At 41.6% G+C, this 22,616-nt stretch overlaps 1 protein-coding gene across 2 annotated transcripts in view; it reads left to right on the top strand.

The window, feature by feature from the left end:
• Positions 1-22,133, top strand: part of SIM1 (SIM bHLH transcription factor 1) — a 59,518-nt gene extending 37,385 nt beyond the window's left edge. For both annotated transcript variants that reach the window (XM_083497661.1, XM_083497662.1), the window contains 3 exons: positions 6,347-6,512; positions 13,535-13,940; positions 15,873-22,133. In XM_083497661.1, the coding sequence (XP_083353787.1) occupies positions 6,347-6,512; positions 13,535-13,940; positions 15,873-16,612 (1,312 nt within the window). In that variant the 3' untranslated portion in view covers positions 16,613-22,133. The remainder of the gene's footprint in view (positions 1-6,346; positions 6,513-13,534; positions 13,941-15,872) is intronic.
• The last annotated feature ends 483 nt before the right edge of the window (positions 22,134-22,616 follow it).

Here is a 22,616-nt window from a genome sequence, read left to right as displayed (position 1 = left end):
GGCATTTGCTATTCTGGCAGAGGCTGATGGGATTTTGGGTCAAACAACATAGAGAGGGGGCCACAGGTTCCCCAACCCTGATTCACATGGTTGCAGTCTGGGAAGGAAACCCAAGGTTTCCCCAAAGCATTTATTTATTTAGAGCACTTTTGCCCCACTCTTAAAGAAACTTCCTAAACAGATTACAGTCCCACACTTGGGCTTGCAATCTAAAGGACAGGACACAATAGGAAAGTGGATTGGGAGAAAATAGGAAGAAAAAGCAAACCCAGGAATATAACAACAACAATAATTCTATTATTTATACCCCACTCATCTGGCTGGATTTCTCCTGCCATTCATTCTTACAAAGTTCTTCCAAGGGTCAGCTGGAATGGAAACAGTGCAAGGAGAGGAGAAGCCAGCAGATTCTAGTCTCTTGGCTTTTGGTCCAGCTTCCCACATCTCCCTCTGCCGCAGACTGTCTGTCAGTGGATGGAGGAAGGAGCCTTATGGAGCTGCTATCTTGTTAAGGGCTGATGGAGTGGTCCTGATTTCCTTCTCTTGCCCTGCTGCAACTGATAGAATGACAATTGCTCAATGGTGTCACTGGGGAGGAAAAGGCGGATTGGACTGTACAATGACTTACCAATAACTGAATATGACAGAGGCAGAAAACAAGGAGCTGACATTTAAAAATGTGTTACCTGTCAGGGATGATCATATGCTTTCACCTTTAGGGGAAAATACGGTGATAATGCTCTTCTCCCAGTTTGTTTTCTGATGATAGAATGTGATGGAACCCTGGGAACTGTTCATTTAAAAGGAATAACTGAAGGTATTATGTGTAATCTAAAGATAAACTTATTTGGCTTTTCAAGTAATGACAGACAAAACAAACCTTTCAGGACGCTGGAAAGATTTCATTGTATATTTTGTTGTTGTTTCCAAGTGCTTAAAACCTCCTTGGACTGTTACGGGCTACACAGGGTCAATAGGTGGGTACAAAATAAACATTTCTATAATTCTAGGGATCTAGAGGCAAAATTCTGCAAGTTGAGAGGCAAGTGTGGGCAGGGCAGTGGATGTGACCTTTGTACAATAGGTTAAATTTCAGCCATACAAAAGCCGGTTGGTTTTTTCTACACATCCACAATCTCTTCATCCTTCAGGCAAGCAAGACACTTGATCACATTTCAAGGACACATTGGAGCCAGGCAAAAGGACTTGAGGAGGGTCCAGAGCAGGACTGGAGATATGCGTCGCTTGAGGGGGGAGGCCTGGGGAGCACCCTGAGGGTTACATAGAGAGGCCTGAGGCTCTCCTTAAAATAACTGCCAGTGCAAGGGTTACTGATTCAACAGGAAAGTGCCTTTGCTGATATTAGGAATCTTAGGCTGCATACACACCATGTATTCAAAGCATACCCTCCCCAAGTATCCTGGGAACTGTTGTTTTTTAAAGGATGCTGGAAATTGTAGCTGGGGGGGGATAAACTACAGTTCCCATAAATCTTTTCTTCATTTTTTTTGGACAGTGTGTGCTTTCAATGTGTGTATGGGGTGTACATAGCCTTCATTGGCATAAGATTATCTTGCTTTGGCACCATAGATGATGCACATTGGACTGCCCATTTATGATCTTAAGGAAGAGTCTGTTTTCTTGAATTATAGGTTTTGCAGTTTTATATCCCCCATCCCTAACTTTCTCACTAGGGGCACACCAGATGCTGACCCCTCAAATTCCTTCTATGATTCCTACCTCCACCTCTGCTACTGTTAGGTACACAATAACAATTGCATTTATATATTCAAAGTCCAAATCTCACATTTATTTTACCAGTTTAAATAAGGGTGCTGAATGTATATTTAGTCAAGCATTACAGCACCCAGGGCTTAAGCAGATTAGAAATGAATAAATCCAATTAAAGACCATGTCTGTGAAATTTGATAGGTCACCAGCATGAATGAACTGTTTGCACAGTAACAATAAAAACCCCATTAATGATTAGCAACTTACAAGAGGTTTAATCAAGGATCAAATATATAAGATGTAAAATATTTAGATTAAAAAGAGAGAAGATTTTGAATTCATACCAATAAATATAACTCTTTAATGATGTCTGTCTTTCTTTGGATGGTCATATTGCTGTTATGGGTCTTTTGCTGGTTACTCATCATCATAAGCTGTAATGAACCTCTGGGGTTGTCTGCCCAAGATCTTGAAGTATACAAGAACTAATAGATGTTTATTCAGTTCTGTCTCAAAAACCTTCCAGGAATGGAACCTACAGATTATTATTCTTACTATTCACTGGGTTCCACTGTTCCTTGCACACAAACCATGCGCTTCCCAGCCACTTCTCAGCTATGTATCAATGTCAAGGAACTGCAACTTATTTTCCATTTTCACTTAGGAACACTTTTAAATGGGAAGAGCTGTAGCACATGCAGGAAGTCCCAGGTTCCATGCATGGCATCTCCAGGTATGGGGTCTGAAATTGGCATTTCAGTGTCCAATCTGCCTAATACAGCAGTATTTAAGTTTAATGTAATTATGAAGCAAACAGAGCTGGTTACTTTACACTGAAGTCTTAGGTTGGTTATAGATTGGGCCATGAAACCAAAAGATCCAGCAGCAGCCTCCTGAGACATATTTGAGTTTCTGTGGCGTTAACCCAGTTGGAGTCAATGGGACTGTGAACTGACCTAAATCCTCATGTTTTCATTAGCTCCAATAAAGTTCCATTTACAGAAATATTAACACAGTAGGTTTCTATGCTGCTGCTTAGCTGAAGCTTCCAAACCAGCTCACATCCTCCATGAAATAAAAAGTGTGTTGTAACAATACCATCTCTTGATTCTCTTTGCATCAAGGCCAATGGTGAAATCTCCACTGTAAGGTTTAACTATCAGCTGTGATGGGAGCCCAGGTTAGCTCCATGTCAAGTGCTTCCAAAAGTCTCATACAGAATGACTAGCCCAAGATCATTTGAGATTCTTATCATAACAGAAAGAGAAATTGAACTTGGATCTTGTGATGCTCAATCCAACAGCACTCATATTAATGGTCCCCCCTCCCAACATGTAAAAAAGATTGCCTTGAAGATTGAGGTGAAAATGTCTAGTCTGGGAAACAGCTGGGGGTCCCTATTAACTTTGCATGTAATGGGGGATGCTCTCCTACTGGTGTGTGAGGATTTACATTTCTGTGCTATTAATACAAATAAGAGATACTGTTTATGCATAAATGCTTGGATATTAAAGTAGAAATGCAAAGGTTGGCTTTGGGAAGATGCATTCTTAAAGGAAAGATGGGAGGTGTTGAAATTGGCTGTTTTATCTCTCATCTAATAGGCTTTCAGTGTATTCTCTGCAGACATGCTGCTAAAAAGCACCTATGAATTTAAAGTAATGGGAAATTATGCTATATATAAAAAAACAACCAACACGCTAGCTTGCCCAGTGTTAACATTCCAGGATTCAGGGGCACCACCTTCTCCAAAGGATTGAAGGGGCCCGTGTATGATGTCACATGGGGCCCTTCTGAACATTGAGGAAGCCTGGTCCCTTAAAAAAAAGGGCGGCGGCACAGTGCCTTGGCCCCCAAGAGCTGGCACCCTTGGCAGGATTACACCAAGTTACAAGGGTATTGTTTCATCTGAAACATTGAATCAAGTTTCCCTCTTTATAACTTTGGTGCCAATTCAGGGTGATGTTGAGGGGTTTTGTGGAACAAAAAGTTGGCTAACATTTAAATGCCTTTGTGAACTGTCTGAAGTGTCCTTTGGTATGCTTCATGTACCTTGGTGCTTGCCCATACAAGGAGCCTAGATTGAGAGAGTAGGGTAATGTAAGCTGGTTCCAGGAATCTTCTTTATTGGGAGATCGGGGGCGGGGAGATCTTTGAAATTGTTTGGACCCTAGTTGAGAGCCAGGAGGCTCTTGAGCAGGGAGATGTGTCAGAAGGAGAAGGAATTGATATTGGTCTATGTTTCTGAATAATTTATATTTATGGGTTTCCATAATGTATTTGTAACTACTGTTGTTTATCGTTTTCTGCACACCACATTATTCTTAGATACCGTGTGGTATAGAAATGGTCTAAATAAGTACCTACTACTTCTGATTTGCTTGGATAGCTCAGCTGGTTACAGCATGGTGCTGATAATGCCAAGGCTGCAAGTTTGATCCTCGTATGGGACTGCTGCATAATCCTGGATTGCAGAGGGTGGGCTAGATAAGCCTCAGGGTCCCTTCCAACTCTACAGTTCTATGGAACATCAGTTGGACTTGCAAATCTCTCTTCTGAAGAAGCTAAGGCTGAAATCACTGCAGCTTGCAGCATCTCACCTATCTACCCTCTTGCTTTCGAAAAAGAGCATCGCTTTCTATGTGTGTTTTCACATTGCTTATGCCTCTTCCCATGTATATGTAACTTTATAATTGGCCTTTAAAGCGAGATGAGCGCCGCAACCCCAGAGTTGGTCACGACTGGACCTAATGGTAAGGGGTCCCTTTACCTTTTTAATTAGCCTTTATGTGTTTAAATTTTCAGTTTGTCACGACAGTATTGGCTTTTTGTTATTGTCACTTCCTGCCAGGGTTTTTGCTAGCTGGTTGGGCAGAGACAGCAAGTTAAACGGTCCTTTTTTTGCTTTTGGTGTAAATTTAGTCGCCAGCCTGCAGTGTCTGTGTTTATGGAAAGGCAGTAAAATACACAAAAAGGCGGCGGTGGCGGGCGGGGGGGGGGGATCTGCAGTGATTGGTACAATAACTCAGCTTCTCTCCTGAGATCAACCTATTTCTTGAGCACAGTGATTTATTCCTCCTAGAGCCCACAGTTCAATTTCTCTAACTGGGTGGCTCCAGGGTGAAGGAACTGGAGTTGGCAGAACAAGAGCCTCTTTTTCCAGGTGTAACATTTGCCAGACTGCTGTGCAGCAGGAAAGTGGTATTCAGAAAGGTTTTGCCTCTCCTGAAGTAGTCGAGTCCATTCTACCACTTCCAAACTCAGCTCATTAATTCTGCTGCATGTGAAGCTACAGTGAGGCTATAGAATTTGCTGCTGTAAGAAGTGGTGATGGTTGGTTCCCACCCCTTTAGAAGGGGATTAGACAAATTAATGGAGGATAAGACTATCAATGGCTACTACCACCTCCAGAATCAGAGGCACCATGCCTTTGATCAGTCTCTGAGAAAGAGGCCTGTGGGCCTTGTGTCCTGCTTTTGGACTTCCTTTAAGCATCTGGTTGACTACTTTAGGAAAGCAGGATCCTGGATTTTGGTCTGATCCACCAGGGCTTGTCCTATGTTCTTAATGTAGGTTATGAAGGTAAGCCAGGCCATTGTACAAAACTTCCATTATGTCTCGACACCCATTCCATTGAAATAAACACCAACGGACACAAGGCAGAAACCTGACAAATGACCAGAAGCATTTGTATATTCAGATTGATTGTACCTCATCTGTCAGTCTCTAGACAAGCCAACTTTTCAAACCACCACAATAGTTTATAGTGCTCCGTGTATTCCCAGTTATAAATATTTTTGCATGTGGTATAATATAGACTAGACCTGTCACTTTTATACTGGAGGTCTGGCTTTGCCCAATTCCAGTTAATGAGCCACTGTTCTTGGCTTGTTTAAAGTTATGTAATGAATTAACTCTAAACTAATGAGTTATACATCAAATGTGGATTGTCTATATTGAGACCCATACTGCTGTCATTTTAATATATATAGTGGCCTGCACTACAAACACTTCAGGTGGATTTCCCCCTCAGGTCTCATGTGTAGATTATAATAAATGAATCCTCTTGTTTGTCCTTTGAAAAGCCTCAGAAATTTGGATATATTCTTAGTGATTGTGTACTCTTTGTTGTCTTAGACCATTTTGTGACTATGTACTGTTATAAATCTTTCCTTCCAAAGGATGGTTTCAATTGTATCTATTTATTGCCTTCATTAATGCTTGATGCTCTTTGTTGTGCCATCTGCATTCAGTGACTCCTTATTGACATATGGAGCACTGGGCATGAAATTTAACTATGCTCATCACTACATTTGAAGAATGCTCTGTATGAATGGACAGTCTCCACTGCTCATGTGGAGCATTCTCTTGTCCAGGGAAGACTGTTTGATGTGTACCTTTGCTATTCTCTATTTTATTTATTCCTGAGCCGCTGCCTCCCCTTTCCACTTTTCTTCTGTAGTCTGGAAAGAGACTCACATTTCCTACAGGTATGTATATTTTATGGGATGATTTCTTACAAAAGGGATCAAGACACTGCATAAAATGAAAGCTATACAAGTTAACCCCAAGTTGTCTTGGATGGTATTAATTTCGCCTTATTCCTTTTATCCAGGGATACAGAATATAAAGGACTACAGCTCTCATTGGATCAAGTTTCAGCAACAAAGCCATCATTCCCATATGCAAACTCAACACCAACAATCACTGACAACAGAAAAGGAAGCAAGTCACGTCTGCCGAGCACAAAGTCAAAATCTAGGACATCTCCATATCCACAGGTATGAATAACATGATTTTTTCATTATTATGGTTGTGCTTCATATGTTTTAAAGTAGGTCTAACTCAATATAAGGGAGTTTCCTATGCTCCCATGTCTTGGAGGGACCCCATCTGAAGCTCTGGAGATCCATTGCCAGTTGAGTGTAGACAGTATCGAGCTAACTGGATCAACAGGTCTGATTTGGAGCAAGGCAGCTTCCCCTGCAACATATATTCTATGTTCATGTGGAAAATAAATTATATGGGGCCACAACTGAAAATATTTTCTTGGTGTCCCTGTCTGCTAATCTTACTTTGTAAACCATATATATATATATATATATATATATATATATATATATATATGTTATATATATATATATGTGTGTGTGTGTGTGTAATAAATAAATGTGTGTGGTGTGTGTGTTAGTGATTAGGACATATGGAGGAAATTCCATCATATCCTTGCAGCTCTCCTGCAGAAGAGAGCATCTCTACTTAATGGAGGCTGCCTGCATGGTTTTGAACTCTGGTAGATTAAATGATGAGGAAAAACTGAACATATGAGGTGCAAGCAGGTAGTGAGCAGAGAGTATTATGAAGGTCAGTGGGCAGGGCTAGCTCTTCCATTAAGCTGAGTAAGGTGGTTGTCTCAGATGGCAGGTACTAAGTGTTGGTGCAGAGAGTAGAGTTGGGGAGGTAGATGTGCTTGGTTTATTATATGAAATAAAAGTGATAGAATACCGTACATCAATGCTATTTCAGACAGTAACATTTCAATTTAAGCAGGCAGCAAATCCTACCATACCTACATAACCTTGATCTAAAGAATGGAAGAAACCCCACCTATTCTCAAAAGCCTCCAGAAGTGAGCATGACAATTTTTCCAGCAGGACTCACACTAATAGTAAATTAAGAAATGCAGAGGAGGGGAGAAATAGCATACCTGTCCTTAAGAGTGTGTGTGTTCCTTCCTTGTGAACACTGATTGAAGGTCCTCGCTGGAGCTAGGAGAGCCAGCTGACTTTTTGAAACCTGGGGGATTTATACCATTTTGGTTAAGGTGTTCCAACAGAAAAGAGAGGAAGGCCTTGAGATGAGCAATTTCTACAATTTCCAATAGTTCTGCTGCCTTTTCCCCAGAGTTCCTGCCCAGCTTCACCTGGTCCATTTTGAAGATTAAGTGTTTGAAAGGAAATCATCCTGGTGGGGTGTGACTGAACTGATTATCTTTTGTCTGCTCACTGTCTTCAAATTATCGAATTATCAGGTGGTGAATAAACTGTATGTACCGGCAACTAAATGTACATGTGCTGACCTTTATGCAAAGTGTGAGGAATTCAGGGTGTTTCCTGAATGCCCTCAGGGCATGTTTTGAGATCAAACTTGTACCAAGGTCACCAGAGTTCATCATGTCATATTAGAGCTATGTCAATTTTCTTACCTATGCTATGATCTACAGTAATAAACAACTGAATAAGTACAGATTGACACACACCTATTCCCAGTACAGCAGAAATTGACAAGAGGTATTATTGATAATGATCATCTGAATGTAATCTTTCCTTATAATGACCGTATAATGAAAAGTACTCTTTCTATAATGGAAACACTTGGTCAGCATCTGGCATGACCTTTCAGGGGTTCTTCTGCAATTCATTTTTTCACGCTGTTGGAGAATTGTATTTAAGCCACTGATTGGAATGTTATTTGCAGCTGTTTAACTCCAAACTTATTTACTGTAATAGCCTTGGCTGATGAGTGTCAATGAAATACTGCTAAGCTTTCATGTGATGAATATTGATATCTCCTCCAAAAGCTAACCACCTCATACTGCAGCCTGTTACTTTCATTTAGAAACTTCTGTTTTGTTGATTAAAAAGGACTGTATAAATAATGGGTTGGATCCAAAGGTGGCTTTGCAGAAAGGGCTTCTTACATAAGTTAGGATATCTGTTTTTTGTTTGTTTGTTTGTTTTGTTTTTGCCAATCCCACCACCACCACTCTCCAAAATACGCTTCCAAAGTCTGGGGAACAAAGAATAGAAAGGAATAAAATATGACATGGCAGGATAGCTGCAGTACTTGGGTGGTGTGTGAGGGGGTCAGATTAGTGATAATCCAGTATCCACTAAGGCAAAGTTGCCATAAGATACCACTCAACACATTCAGCCCACCAGACTTCATACCAATAGACCCATACAAATCTTTTCCAACTCTGAAAAACACAAGGGAGAATCTCTCCATTTTCTATTGCTAAAAGTAACCCCCAAACTGGCATTGGCTCACTAGCAGCAGAGGTTAGTTTAATGGTTGTGCTGTTACTTTAATCTAAGCCTTTTGCCATCTGTTCTGCCTACAACAGTGAATGCAAAATGAACATACGTAAGATTTCAGAGTTACATTAGTAAAAAGCAAGATAAAAGTGATTTAAAAGCATGCATATGTTCTCAGCACAGTGCAGACTGCATCTGTGATTCCCCCTCAAGTTTCAGGCACAAATTAAGAAAGTTGCAAATGGCCAGTACTGCAGAAACCTTTGATAGCAAAGGAGACTTTATTGAGAAGGCTTTTCTCTCCCTCCTCCTTTGTAAGAGCAGTTGTGTTGCCCCAGGAATTGAAATAAGAGTCACATAGGTTGTAGCACACATTTGACTTTGGGTGTGAAGCCTGGTTCTGTTGTCCTTGGCCAGACTGGCACTGAGACCTATCAAGGTCTGATGGGAAGGGTTTGTGTGCTGTTGCCCCAAGCCAGCCGGCAAGAATGTGCTAGCGCTTAGCAGCTTAATAAAGTTACAACCCGGCGCATACTGATGCATGCTTAAGTTCCCCTGAAATCTACCGCGTGCATTCTCAGTTTTCTCAGCCTCTCTTCTTAACCTAAGTGTTTTACAGCTTTGTAACTGGTAAGCCGATCTGTTCCCCTGAAGCAGCTTGCGTTGTAAAAGCCTGAAAATGTAAGCTTTGCAGCTCTTTCAACAAGAAAAGGAGGGAGTGGGGAGCTAGACTCTCGTAAAATGTATTGATTTTCCTATTTTGTTTCTGTATTTATATAAAGCTTAGGTAAAAAGAGAGACCATGAAAGACTTTACCTCCTTTTGGCTGCTGTCCAGAAACCACTTAGAGCCGACTCACATGATCTGCCCTTTCACTGCATGGGGATTTTTTGTAGCCACCTTGCCAGGGTGATATATAAAGAACCTGATAGATATATATATATGCTATAATGCATAACTTAATCTGAGCCGGGGCGCTCAGTTACAGAACCTGTTCTTAATGCCAGGGATTGACATCATTATTATACAAGATTTATATACTGCTTACTAGAACAAAAGATCTCTAAGCAGCTTACGGAATACAGTCTATAATATTTATTTTAAAACACCAATAAAAAATAAACATAGAAACAAACGAAATATAAAATAACACTGGTAATTCAATTACATTCCTGGGCCATGGGCATAGCCAGGATTGGTGGGGGAGGGTAGCCAAAGTTGTTGAACTTTACTGAAAAAATAAGGGTAAAAATACCCCATAAACAGGACATTGTGTTGGGGGGGGGGGAGGATTCTGCTGGAGAGGGGCAGAACCTCTGATAACTGAGTACTTTCAAAGCTTTTCAATAATATTTGTGGATCTAGCCCCCCCAGTTATGCACATGACCTGGATAGGGATGACCTTGAATGATTTTTAGCCAGGTTGAGTATTTTTGAGCATACCCCTGCCCTGCTTTGTGATAAATGGTCTGGAGGGTAGGACTTGAACCAATGGGTTCAGGTTACAAGAAAGGAGATTTGGACTGAACATCAGGAAGAACTTTCTGACAGTAAGAGCTGTTCGACAATGGAATAGACTACCTCCGGGATGCTGTACTTTCCTTCATTGTAGGCTTTTAAGCAGCAGTTGGATGGCCATCTGTCTTGAATGCTTTAGTTGAGATTTCTGCATCTCAGGGGGTTGGACCAGATGACCCTAGGGGATCCCTTCGAACTTTACAATTCTATGATTCCAAATACCATCAAATATCACATATCTGAGGCAAAACCTCCAAATCAGGGGGCTGGAACATACAAGGAGAGTTTCAAACCAGCTATGATTGGGAGCTCCCAGGCTTTAAAAAAGAATCTAATGATTGCTGTCTGGAGGAGCTGCTGTTGTTGTTTAGTCGTTTAGTCGTGTCTGACTCTTCATGACCCCATGGACCAGAGCATGCCAGACACTCCTGTCTTCCACTGCCTCCCACAGTTTGGTCAAACTCATGCTGGTACCTTCGAAAACACTGTCCAACATCTCGTCCTCTTCTTCTTGTGCCCTCCATCTTTCCCAACATCAGGGTCTTTTCCAGGGAGTCTTCTCTTCTCATGAGGTGGCCAAAGTATTGGAGCCTCAGCTTCACGATCTGTCCTTCCAGTGAGCACTCAGGGCTGATTTCCTTAAGAATGGATAGGTTTGATCTTCTTGCAGTCCATGGGACTCTCAAGAGTCTCCTCCAGCACCATAATTCAAAAGAATCAATTCTTCGGCGATCAGCCTTCTTTATGGTCCAGCTCTCACTTCCACACATCACTACTGGGAAAACCATAGCTTTAACTATACGGACCTTTGTTGGCAAGGTGATGTCTCTGCTTTTTAAGATGCTGTCTAGGTTTGTCATTGCTTTTCCCCCAAGGGAGGAGCTGCTATAGCATAACAAATGCAGGACAGAGATAGAGCAGAACATTTGTGGGTATAATAAGCTATCAGGTTTTAGCAGGAGGTTTTGGGGTATGCACAGTGTGGCCACCAGATAACTTTTGCACTTGCAAACTATATTGAAAGCAAAATCATGTGTGACTGCCTCAGTAGCTTCACAAGCGCAAATAATCATGAATGCACAAAAAAAAACCACTTCTGGAGGGTGCGCTTAAAAGTCTGAGCACCAGGGTGCCAACTTGAATGAAATATTGGGTAAGCCCCACCCTGCATAATCAATCACACATGCCATTTGAATAGCAATGCCCATCAGCTTTGCAGGGGGGCAGATATTGGCTCCTAAGCTGAGCGCCTTTGGTGTAAACAGCAGTCAGGTAGGCGGTGACTTCTGCAGAAAACTGGCAAGGAGTTTCTGATTCAGATCAGACCATATTCCAGATTGTACCCCATGGCTTTCCCCAAAATAGTAAAGCACACTTATTTAAACATGAGATCGAGGCTGGTGAAGCACAGCTTGCATTATACTTAAACAGTACTATTATTGCAACTTTTGTGTGCTTAAGCAACAGGGCAAAAACACAATGCAAGCTGTCCCTAATATGAAGCACTATGGATGCTTCTAGTAATGCCATCCTTGATCAATGCTCACTCCCCCATCTCTTGTCATTCTGCTGGCACACTGGATAAGCACACTGGATGTCAACTCTTGTTCCAGGAACTGCCAGTCCCTCCCGTTGGAAGCTCTCAGTACAACAGGAAGAACTGGGCTGACTGGAGATGATCAGAAATAGATCATATGAACTCTCTGGTGCTCCTTTACTGCCAGTAGTCCTTTTAGTTTTGGAAAGTGGTGACTGATTTCAGGAGGGACTCCAGGCCAAATAAGCTCTTAGTGTTTGTCCCAAGTTTTATCTTGTAATTTGACTAGACAAGTCATGTTAACAGCTGTAGAAGAGTTGACAGGAGGAAAATGAGAAGAAACCACTTCCAAATATGGTTGGAATTGGTCAAGAGCATGCTTCTATTTTGGCCTCATATTTCTCCCCCTCTCTTTTGATTTCATTTCTTCTTCATGAGAACTTAATTTGGTTTCCTGCCCCCAAATATACCTCCACCTTCTTCTTATTTGTTTGTGGAGAGGTGAAATTAAGGTGCATCAAAGCAATTGTTATCTCACACTTTCTGGTGCATTTTCCCACCGCTCTCCTTATTGCAAAAAGTATTATATTTTGGGAAGTGGGTTTGTTATGGAAGACTTTAGCATTATTTACCTGAGATACTTGTACACCAGAAGCAAATGTTAAAAACAAACAAACAAACAAACAAACAAACAAACAAACAAACTGTAACTTCACAACCTGAATATGAGATTGAATTCCACCAGAAAATAGTGACAGTCTAGAAGTGCCATGAATACTACTGTTGAACTACCAGTAAGTTGAACTTGGGTTTCAGCAAATGTACATAGAATTGCACTGTGATCATAATACCAGTGATTCCTAAAAAACTTCTGCTTAAGAGCCTTTTAAGTACATGTGGATTCTGGGGAAGCAATAAACTTAGAAACAAGTGTTTGCAGGTGAGAAGGGGGAAATGACTGCCCAAACATAGTTTTCTGGCCTCTATAAGCACTTGGGAAATGGTGTCTTCATTTGCCACTTTTAAACCTGAGAGCCAGCAAATAAGTATTAAGGGTGGGGATCAAACTAAGAAGGAAACTTCTTAGCTTGTGGAGTTTAACTGAAACATCATATTGGCACAGTAAGCCCATAAAGCAGAGTGAGTGGGTGTTGCTGTTACAGCAGTATCACTAGACACAACAGAGCACTATTGTGAAAAGCTCTTGCATAACATGGGATTATATGGAGAGGGCTAGAGGTGGCAGTGGGTCTGATGCCACTTCATGGAGTCTTAAAAGGATTTTGGCCATTGGGATTGTGGCTGAATAGACAAAAACAGTCCCATTTGACTTCTATAGCTTTTACATTTATGATTTCAATCAGGGTTTTTTTCCAGCAGGAACTCACCGGAACTCAGTTCCCACACTTCTCAGGTGGGTGTCATTGGTATTATAAGAGAGCAAGGGAGGTGTTCCTGATGAGTTCTGGCACCTCTTTTTCTTGAAAAATAGCGCTAGTTTCAGTGCAGAAAGCTTTGTAGTGCTATGTAGCAGTGAGAAAGCAGGCATTCTGATTCACAGCCTAGTTATGGATGCAACTTGTCTTAGTCCTTCTTCAGTTCTAACTCCTCTGTTTTGTGAATTGGGTTCCGAGTTTTCAGTAAATCAAATTGCTTCTTAGACCGTATCCCACCGTTAATGTCTTCTTTCCCCTTTTTCTTTGTATTGCAGTATTCTGGATTTCATACAGAAAGATCTGAATCAGACCATGAAAGCCAGTGGGGTGGCAGCCCACTGACCGACACTGCCTCCCCACAATTGATGGATCCCATTGAAAGGCCAAACTCTCAGCATCACGATGTCTCCTGTGCCTATAGACAATACTCAGACCGCAGTGCTCTCTGCTATGGTTTTGCACTTGACCATTCCAGGTTGGCTGATGACAGACACTTCCACACTCAGGCCTGTGAAGGCAGCAGGTGTGAGGCTGGCCGATACTTCCTTGGCACACCACAGTCTGGGAGGGAAGCGTGGTGGGGTTCCCGATCTGGCCTTCCCTTAACCAAATCTTCTCCTGAGAGCAGAGAAGCCTATGAAAACAGCATGCCTCATATAACTTCCATACACCGAATTCACGGTAAGTGGTAAATGTACTGGAAGGCAGGTTGTGGTAGCAACATTGAGCCAGGGTTTGAAAGGCCTGCCTCGAATGGTCTCAAGTTGACCATTTATGGACCTAACAATGGAGTTAGGAGATATCTGTGGTCTGTTTGTTGACTAGCACCTTACCAGGAAGTAGAGATGGGGGAGAATTTCAATTTGGGTCACATTTAAAGGTGAATCTATCCAATTCAGACATTCCAAAACTGTGTGAGCACCAAAACACAGCCATCCTTCAAAATTCACTTATCCAAATTTTGCAATGCAGTTCTCCAACCAACCAGTGGTTACAAAAATGCATAATAATTAATTTCTGTACCACTTAATATATAAAAATAATTCTAAATCGTGTGTAGAAAACTAAAGTAGCAGCAACAGGCAACTTAAACAACAATCAAATGTTGCAAAAATACAGTTCCATAAACAAATAATACATTAATGCAAATTGTGAATAAATACAGACCAAAATCAACATCTTCTCCGTCTAATACACCTCCCTCTCAGCCTCCTGGCTCTCACCCAGAGCCCAAACAAACTCACTGCTCACCCTCATAATCTCACAAAAAAAGAAGACTCTTGGAAACTAGATATTAGTGAGAATGACAGACAAAATACCGGTACATTATATTTGGAAAAATTGATTTTACCCATCAATATTCAGGGCACTGGGGTGTGTGTGTGTGTGTGAGAGAGAGAGAGAGAGAGAGAGAGAGAGAGAGAGAGATATTTTTAAAAGGACCATTTCAGCCAGTCAATTGTTGTTATTCTGCATTATAATTATTGTAATGTATTTATGGCCCACATTTCCCCCAAGTTGGGATTCAAGGTGGCTTGCAACATTTAAAACAACATGATACAATACAATTAATAAAAAAATGTTTGAAATACAACAAGAACACATTTAACATCAACAAATTATATGGCTACTTGTAAGTTAATTCTGCTTGCACAGTAGGACTTCCAAAAGTGTGACCATGATTGAAGTGTCAAGCATCTTTAAAATTAGGGAATATTTTTTCTATCAGAAATGAGGTTTTACACTCATTGATCATATTTGACAAGTGGGGGCATCCCCTGTCAATCATTTAATACCACAATATGGCATCAGGTGGATCTGATCTTTGCAGAAAGCAATGGGACTTGTATTTGGTGCAAAATTTAAATAGTGCTGAATGCAAGCCAATTATAATAATAAAAAAGCCTTCCAATACAGGGCTGCCTTTGGATGTCTTCTAAAAGTTGTGTAATTCTTTATCTCCTTGACATCTGAAGGGAGGGTGTTCCACAGGGAGGGTGCCACTACCAAGAAGCCTATAACAAAAGAATGATGAGGAGTCCACTCTAAACTGTGTGTTTTTTGTTGTTCTTTGGCAGCTGTGCCTTTACCTGTTCCACACCTGATGTCAGGCGTGTGTGATAGGTGGGCATGGCCAGCCAAAAATCACTTTGTGGGACAAATTGGACAGCTGATTTGGTGGGCCTAGAGTGACCCATTAGCTACAGGTTCCCCACCTCTGCCCTAGAGTCTAAACCAGAATTCCCCAACTTGGTGCGATGTTTTGATCTACAGATTCCACAATCCCTGACCACTAGTCGTACTGTCTGGGATTGAAGGTTGCTAGAGCCTAAGAAGATCTAGGTTGGCAAAGGCTGACTTGGACCGTGACAGGGGAGTTCTGTCAGTTGTGCCCTTCTGCTGATACTTCAGTGTTGTGAACTGGTCACAAGGTCAAAGAAACAGGTGGTGGGGAGGCTTAATTTCACCATTTCATGGTTGCAGAAGACTTGTAGTTATTATAAGAGTTATATTCCCACTGGGCGTGCATAAGGTCTGAATGTTCTGCTGTTCTCTGACTGTGTACAGCCCGTTGCTGATTGCTTCTCTCCTTTGTTTTACCCCACTTTCTAGGAAGAGGGCACTGGGATGAAGAAAGCGTTGTCAGTTCCCCAGACCCTGGTTCTGCTAGTGAATCAGGTGACCGATACCACTCTGAGCAGTATCAGGGCAGCCCACACGAGCCCAGCAAAATTGAGACTCTCATAAGAGCGACTCAGCAAATGATTAAAGAAGAAGAAAACAGGCTGCAGTTGCGGAAGTCGACTCCCGATCAGCTGGTTTCCATTAACGGAGCAGGGAAAAAGCACTCTGTTTGCTTTGCAAGCTACCACCACCACCAGCAACAACAGCTGAGAGGAGATGCCTGCAGGGTCCCTAGTGTCACCAACACATCTCCCTGCGAACACACACAGCAACAAGATGGGAAGATGATGAGCCCCCATGACAATGACTATGACAACAGCCCCACGGCACTGTCTAGAATAAGCAGCCCCAATTCTGACCGAATTTCTAAATCCAGTTTGATACTGGCTAAGGACTGCCTTCAGTCAGAAGTGTCGCCTCATCAAACTCCAGGGGATAGCTCAGCAGAATCCCCAAACTATTACAATTCCCATCGGCAGTACTTTGATAAGCATGCATACACGCTAACAGGATATGCTCTGGAGCACCTTTACGACAGCGAAACCATCAGGAACTATTCTTTGGGTTGCAATGGGTCACACTTTGATGTGACGTCTCACCTACGGATGCAGCAAGATCCAGCACAGGGACATAAGGGGACATCAGTTATAATAACCAATGGGAGCTGATGGGTGTTTCCCAACCCCCTTTTCATTTCTCTTCTTTTTTAAAAAAGTTTGTGCTAGGAAAATATCTTTGCAGTAGTAACAGCAGGCACACATGTTTTGATACCCTTGCTGTTACTGGCATTTGATAAAACTACAATGCACTAGAGAGAATACTTGTAAGGTACTGGGAAAGTGTTGCTTTATCTAAGTTACTGTTGAAAATGCACTGGTCTCAGTTAAGGTTACAGTGGTCAGTTGAATCACAAAGCTGATGCTACATTGTGGTGGTGGAGAACGATTCTGGGAGCTTCTGGGGTACATCAAGGGGGCAGATTTTAAATTGTGTGGAAATGTATGAGGATGTAGAGAGAGCGACTGAATTTCTAAGCCTCTGGCTACCTGCCACACCCTCATAAGACAAAAACTGCTATCCACTCTTTCCATGAAAAAGAAAGTGAAATGCAGCCCCCCCCCCCCATTTTAAAGCAAAGCTATCTGTGCAGTTTCATATTTATGCTGGTCCTGCTTCTCCAGTGACTGCACTCGACTGCTAGATAAAAGTTATAGGGCCAGTGTGGTTCTTTGATAGGGTATTGGCTATTATATGGGTATTTGACCTGGAAGCTGACTTGCTGGACAACAAACACAGACAGGAAGAGAACCGCTTGCTGAGGTCATGTGACAAGGGAGAGACAGAAGGGCGATGAGCCATTCTTATCCTGGTTTGGAGTAGCAGAAGAGATGTAACTGCCAAGGCCATTGACTCCTGGGGCCTGGGGCACCGTGGGGCCCCCAATCATTTTTTTGAAGTGGCAGGGCCCCCTCAATGTTCAGAAGGGGCCCCTGTGCAATGTCAGGACATTGAGTGCTGCTGCGCATAGGTCCCTTCAATCTTCTGGAAACTGCATAGTTATACAGGAGAGGAGACTATCAGATTGTGATCACTTTGTGGGAAATGGTTACATTCTGGGAAGGAGTATAGTAGAAGATAGAGCATAGTTAAGCAAGAAAAGGAAGAGCATTCAAACATAATTCATTTCCCACAACTTGGCATGCCCTGTCCTCGGTCTAAGAATGACTGAGTTGTGTTCAGAGAGAGAACTTCCTGATTTGCTAAAATAGATGAGGGGAACATTTGGCCCTCCAAAATGGTGCTGAACTGCAACTCCCATAATCACTAGCCATTGGCCAGGCTTCCTGGGGCTGATGGGAGCTGTAGTTCAGCTACATCTGAAGGGCCAAAGGCTCATCCTACCTGTGCTAAAAAAAATAGAAGGGATTGTGGAAAAGTCCAACAGAAGTGATGTTAGAGAGGCTGAGGGTCAGAAACACAGGTGTGTCAGAAAAACAGAAGCACAACTTGGAGGTGGGGAGAAAGGAGGGAAAATTCAGCAAAAGTGTGGAGAATGGTTGCCTTGCCCAGTTTCAGAAAATTCTGAAAATGCATCAAAGCTGGCAGGGATGATAAGAAACAGGCCAGTGAAGTGCAACTTTCAATGGTCCCATGAGAGCTCTTTGGGAATGATTGGGGCTTATGCAGAGGCCCCAATGGTTGCTGTGAAAATGTTTTGCTATCGTACAAGTATCAACACAGTGTAATGCCTCCTCTGTCACATGCAGAGTTGGTCAAGCAAGTGGACTAATCATGAGACCTCGTATTGATTCGATTATTCCTAATGTTTAAAATTATCAACCACAACTTTGCCGTGACACCGGGAACCTTTGTGAATTACTGCCACCTGGTTTCTAAGGTATCTTCCAGAGAGATTAGTCAATGTTGGCTATTTAATGAGCATTTATCTTGCTTCGTCTGTGGGGTGGTAGGACGGCACTGCATCAAGAACGTGTTATCCCTCACTTTCCACTACATGCCCCATCACTTTCCTTATTAGAAAAGGTCTGATCTTTGGGGGGAGTGTGTTTTGCAAGATGAATTTTCCAGGATGTATTTGAATCCCACTCAAAAATTGTGATAGTCTGGATAGTCTGGGTCTTTAGCATACTATGCCCTGATGTTTCTAAGCCTTTCCTCATAGCCGAAAGTGTGAAATCCACTCACAACGGCACTGCAGTAATGATGCTTTGGACTGGACTGTGTTTATGATATTCTGCATCATGCAGTATCCTCTATGCTTCTGACTAGCTTTGAAATCCCTGTGACAGGTGCCTAGCCCAGACTCCAGAGCCCCTAAAACGCTCCACATAAAGTAGTTGAGATTCCTGCATTGCAAGGGATTGGACTAGATGACTCTCAAGGTCCCTTTCAACTCTACAACTCTATGATTCTATGTATCCCTTCCAGCCATGTGGAAGAAGTGATGCCTAATGTGATACAACCATGTTACTGAATACAGCCTTTGATGATCACAGTATGAGTCTGGCAGCCCATTCCCCCCACCCACATACTGCTTACATAAATCACTCTGAAGAAGTGCCACTGGCAAACATGGTTGTGCTGGGTTAGATCTTACATGATGCATCCATGTGTATGCTCTGGGTGGAAGGTTTTACAGTGTCTGCACATTCTGTCCAAATGTCTGCAGAGTATGATGCTGCAGTCTAAATCTACCTTCTACCCACTCTCTCTCTCAGTGTAGATTCATTTAGGGTTATGGTAGCAGTGTGCTGTATAAAAAGAAAAAAAGAAAGCTGAGATTCTATGGATCCCAACAAGAGTTGTCAGAGTCCGATAGTGCACTCTAGAGTCTGTTTAAGACCTGAAAGGTAATCCATTTGGTGCAGCTGTTTAAGCTAGAAAGTCCATATGCTTGAGCCTCAGCTAGATCTCTTCACAATGAAGTGCTTATGCAGTGCCTCTGCCTGGTTATGACAATGGCCACCTGTTAATTTTAAATGGTTATGTGTTCTATCAAATTTTAAATAAAAATTACATGCTGTTGTACAGCATATTTTACAAAAAGGATAGGAGAGGATTGAAGGAATAGGCTGTCTTGTGCATAAATGAAATTGGTCTTATTTTCAGAGCTTTAATGCCCCCACCCCCAATTAATATTGCGAAATGGTGCATTAATACACCCAAAAGGTGGGTATTTGGTTTAAGATTCAATGCTCCAAATCAGTTGAAACGTGTGCTACGATTTTGGAGTGCTTAACAAATACTGCAAAATGCATGTTGACGTGATGTTCTTCCTCATCTGGAAGACTTCCTGGGGGGTGCTTGGTTTTGTTTTGTTTTGTTTTTGTTTTAAAACAAAACTAAATGGTTATTTGCTTTCTTTTGCTAATTGGACACTTGCTTTCTTTTCACTGAAACTCAAGTGTTTTTCATCACAGTTTGAACATTCTTTCATGTATCTGCCAAAACCTGGAATCTATCCCCAGAGCTAAAATGCACTTAAAATTAAAGCACGAAATCCAAAATCCAGCCTTTCTGTTGATTTTGAGCTTATATGCAGTCAGTTTCCCCTAACTTTCATGTTTGCTGTATAGTTTTGGTGCAGTTGCCTTCTGTAGAATGATCTGCTCCCAGGAAAACCACAGACTGTGTTTAGCTCTGGCCTGGGTGATTCTGATAGGAATTATATTACTTTATTTGTTTATGCATTTAAAAGTTTTCTTATTTCGTCACATGGCTTTCCTCTGATCTTTCCAAGAATCTGGAAACAATGCAAGTAAAACAGCAGAGCTACTCATTCCCATCAAAATAGCATAAACTGCCCTCTATCTGAGGCTGTTCTTTTATTTATGGTTGACTGTTACCTCCAGAATGTGCCTCAACAGAAAATTAAATATTTTGATAGAGAAATTCAGAAGCTTTTGCTGTTTTTGCAGAATAGGCACTGCAATGCATTTTTAATTTGAATAATAAAACAATATCGTGTGTTTATCATGGAGACTACCGTAAGACAAGCTAAGGACAACTGATGCTCACTTCAAAGACAGAAAAGTCTTGTGGTTTAATCTTGGCTTCAGATGGGAAGAATATACCTGCTGATGAAAGATGGCTCATTTATGAGTTGTGGCACTCTTCATGGTAGGAAACAGTAAAGCTGGCATTAAAGACAAAGACGTGGAATTCAGAAGGTGGCAGAATGAGCATTAGACGCCTTTGCTAACGCAGTTTTGGTAGCCACCCTTTCTGCTGCAGTTGCCTTGCCATGTGCTCTTCTATTCTGAACCCGTTTTTTTGTTTGTTTGTATGTGTGTTGAGGGTGTGAGGGCTTCAGAGGGAAGGAGAAGGCAGGAGAGTCCTGTTCTGTGAATGGAACATGTTACAGTCCAAGCCAAAGTGTCTTGTCCTAGCCAAGTTAGGTGCACTTAAGCCACTGAAATCATACCCTTAATTGCACCCAGCTTGGCCACGATTGGGCTGAAAAATTGAAGTGTCCAGTTCTAGTCACTGCTACTAACCTCTCTTTTTAACAGCGAAAACAAATATGCTCAATTATTATTGTAGTCATTTAAGCTATTTATAAAAACAAACTCTTATTTATTTTTAATGCATGTTGCTTACTTTTCAAATGGAAAAAGTGTTATTAAAACCAAGCAATTACATAGGCTTATTATGAAAGAACAGTGTTTTACTTTAAGAAGAAAAGAGAAATTAATATGCACAACTATTTTCTGTTAAGTATTGATATGGTCTTATTTTTCCTTAAAGGGATTTTTTAAAGGTCAAACATAACTGCATCCAAGAGCACTTCTAAGATAACGATGCATTTTGCTTTGTTTTTTCACGGATATGCAGACACCCTGTTTCTAAACCAATTGGGTGGTATTCCATTGGCGCAAGGGCATGGGCTTTGAATTCATCAGGGAGGGGTCTGCTAATGGTAAACAGATTTCTGTGGAGACTGCAGGGTGGAGGGGACATCAGCAAAAAACCCTCCCCTCCTCCTATTCCAGTAGTGGATGCCTTCTGCTGGAGCAACAGCAACAGGAGGACCACTGACTTAAAAGCAGGTCCCATTTATTCTAAAAGAAATAAATTCCAAATAAGCATGCTCAGGTTCAGTGAATAAGATGATTACCATAAGCATATTTACTTGGAGTTCCACCAAAATCAAAAGGTCTTTTATCCCATATGATAATGTGTCTGATCCAGCACTCTAAGGCACATACTGAGCTCCTTTTGCGCTCACAGGCATTTCCGATAGCTCAATGGAATGGGCTGCTCTATGCATGTAAAGGAATGTAGGCGTCCTCCGTTGAAGTGAATGGGGAAGCTCTGTGGAGCACTTCAGAGCAACTTGTGAAACTGAAGAAAATGTGTTTAGGATCAGGAAGGCCAAAAGGATTACTCGCTGGTATGGCAAAAGTGCAAAGTTGCCAACATCACAAACACCACGACTTGCAATGTTCATGTTCTAGTGACATTGTAGCATAACATCTGTAATTTGAAGTTCTCCTTTGGAATGTAACGTAGGAAACCCAACTTAGCTATGTCACCAATATCTTGAAAATTGTTTCCATTTATAATTATTTATATTGTAAATAGATTTCTGAAGTAAATTTGAAGTCAATGTGTATAAGATGTATTTATTATGTGAAGAAATTTTTCTTTAAAAAATACAGCTACCAATATGTAGTCTCCGTCTGGTTTCTTGATTTTTTTTGCAGTTAAACCCTTATCCTTTGCACAAAGGCAAACGATACTTACCTGTGCAGCATCTCACTCACCTTCTGTCATATCTAAACTAGGTAACTGTGTGCCCAGTATTAGTTTACAATATGATATCTGCCCAGGCCACAGTTATGATTATGCTGCATGAGAACTTAAGACAACCCAGTTCAGACAGATTTTAAATTAGACCTGAGGCTGTTGGGGAAAATATTTCTGAAGCAATACCATTGTTATCTAACTGAGAGCCCACTCCAAAGAAGTCTCTACAGTTAAGAGAGTCTACTTTGAGCTGCCACCACAACTATGGTAAGCAAGGGTGAGAGTCAGTTTGTTTCCTAACTTGTTTATTACTGATAAAGTTGAGGGGAGGGTTGTTATCTTAGTGGCAACTGGGGATGCCTAAGGCTACTAGGACTCCAAATGTATAAATGCATTTAGCAC

The sequence above is a fragment of the Podarcis liolepis genome (genome assembly GCF_965112155.1).
Source record: "Podarcis liolepis genome assembly, chromosome: 3".
Taxonomy (NCBI): Eukaryota; Metazoa; Chordata; class Lepidosauria; order Squamata; family Lacertidae; genus Podarcis; species Podarcis liolepis.
Note: the sequence above shows the minus strand (reverse complement) of the source record. Positions and strands in the feature narration are given on the sequence as shown.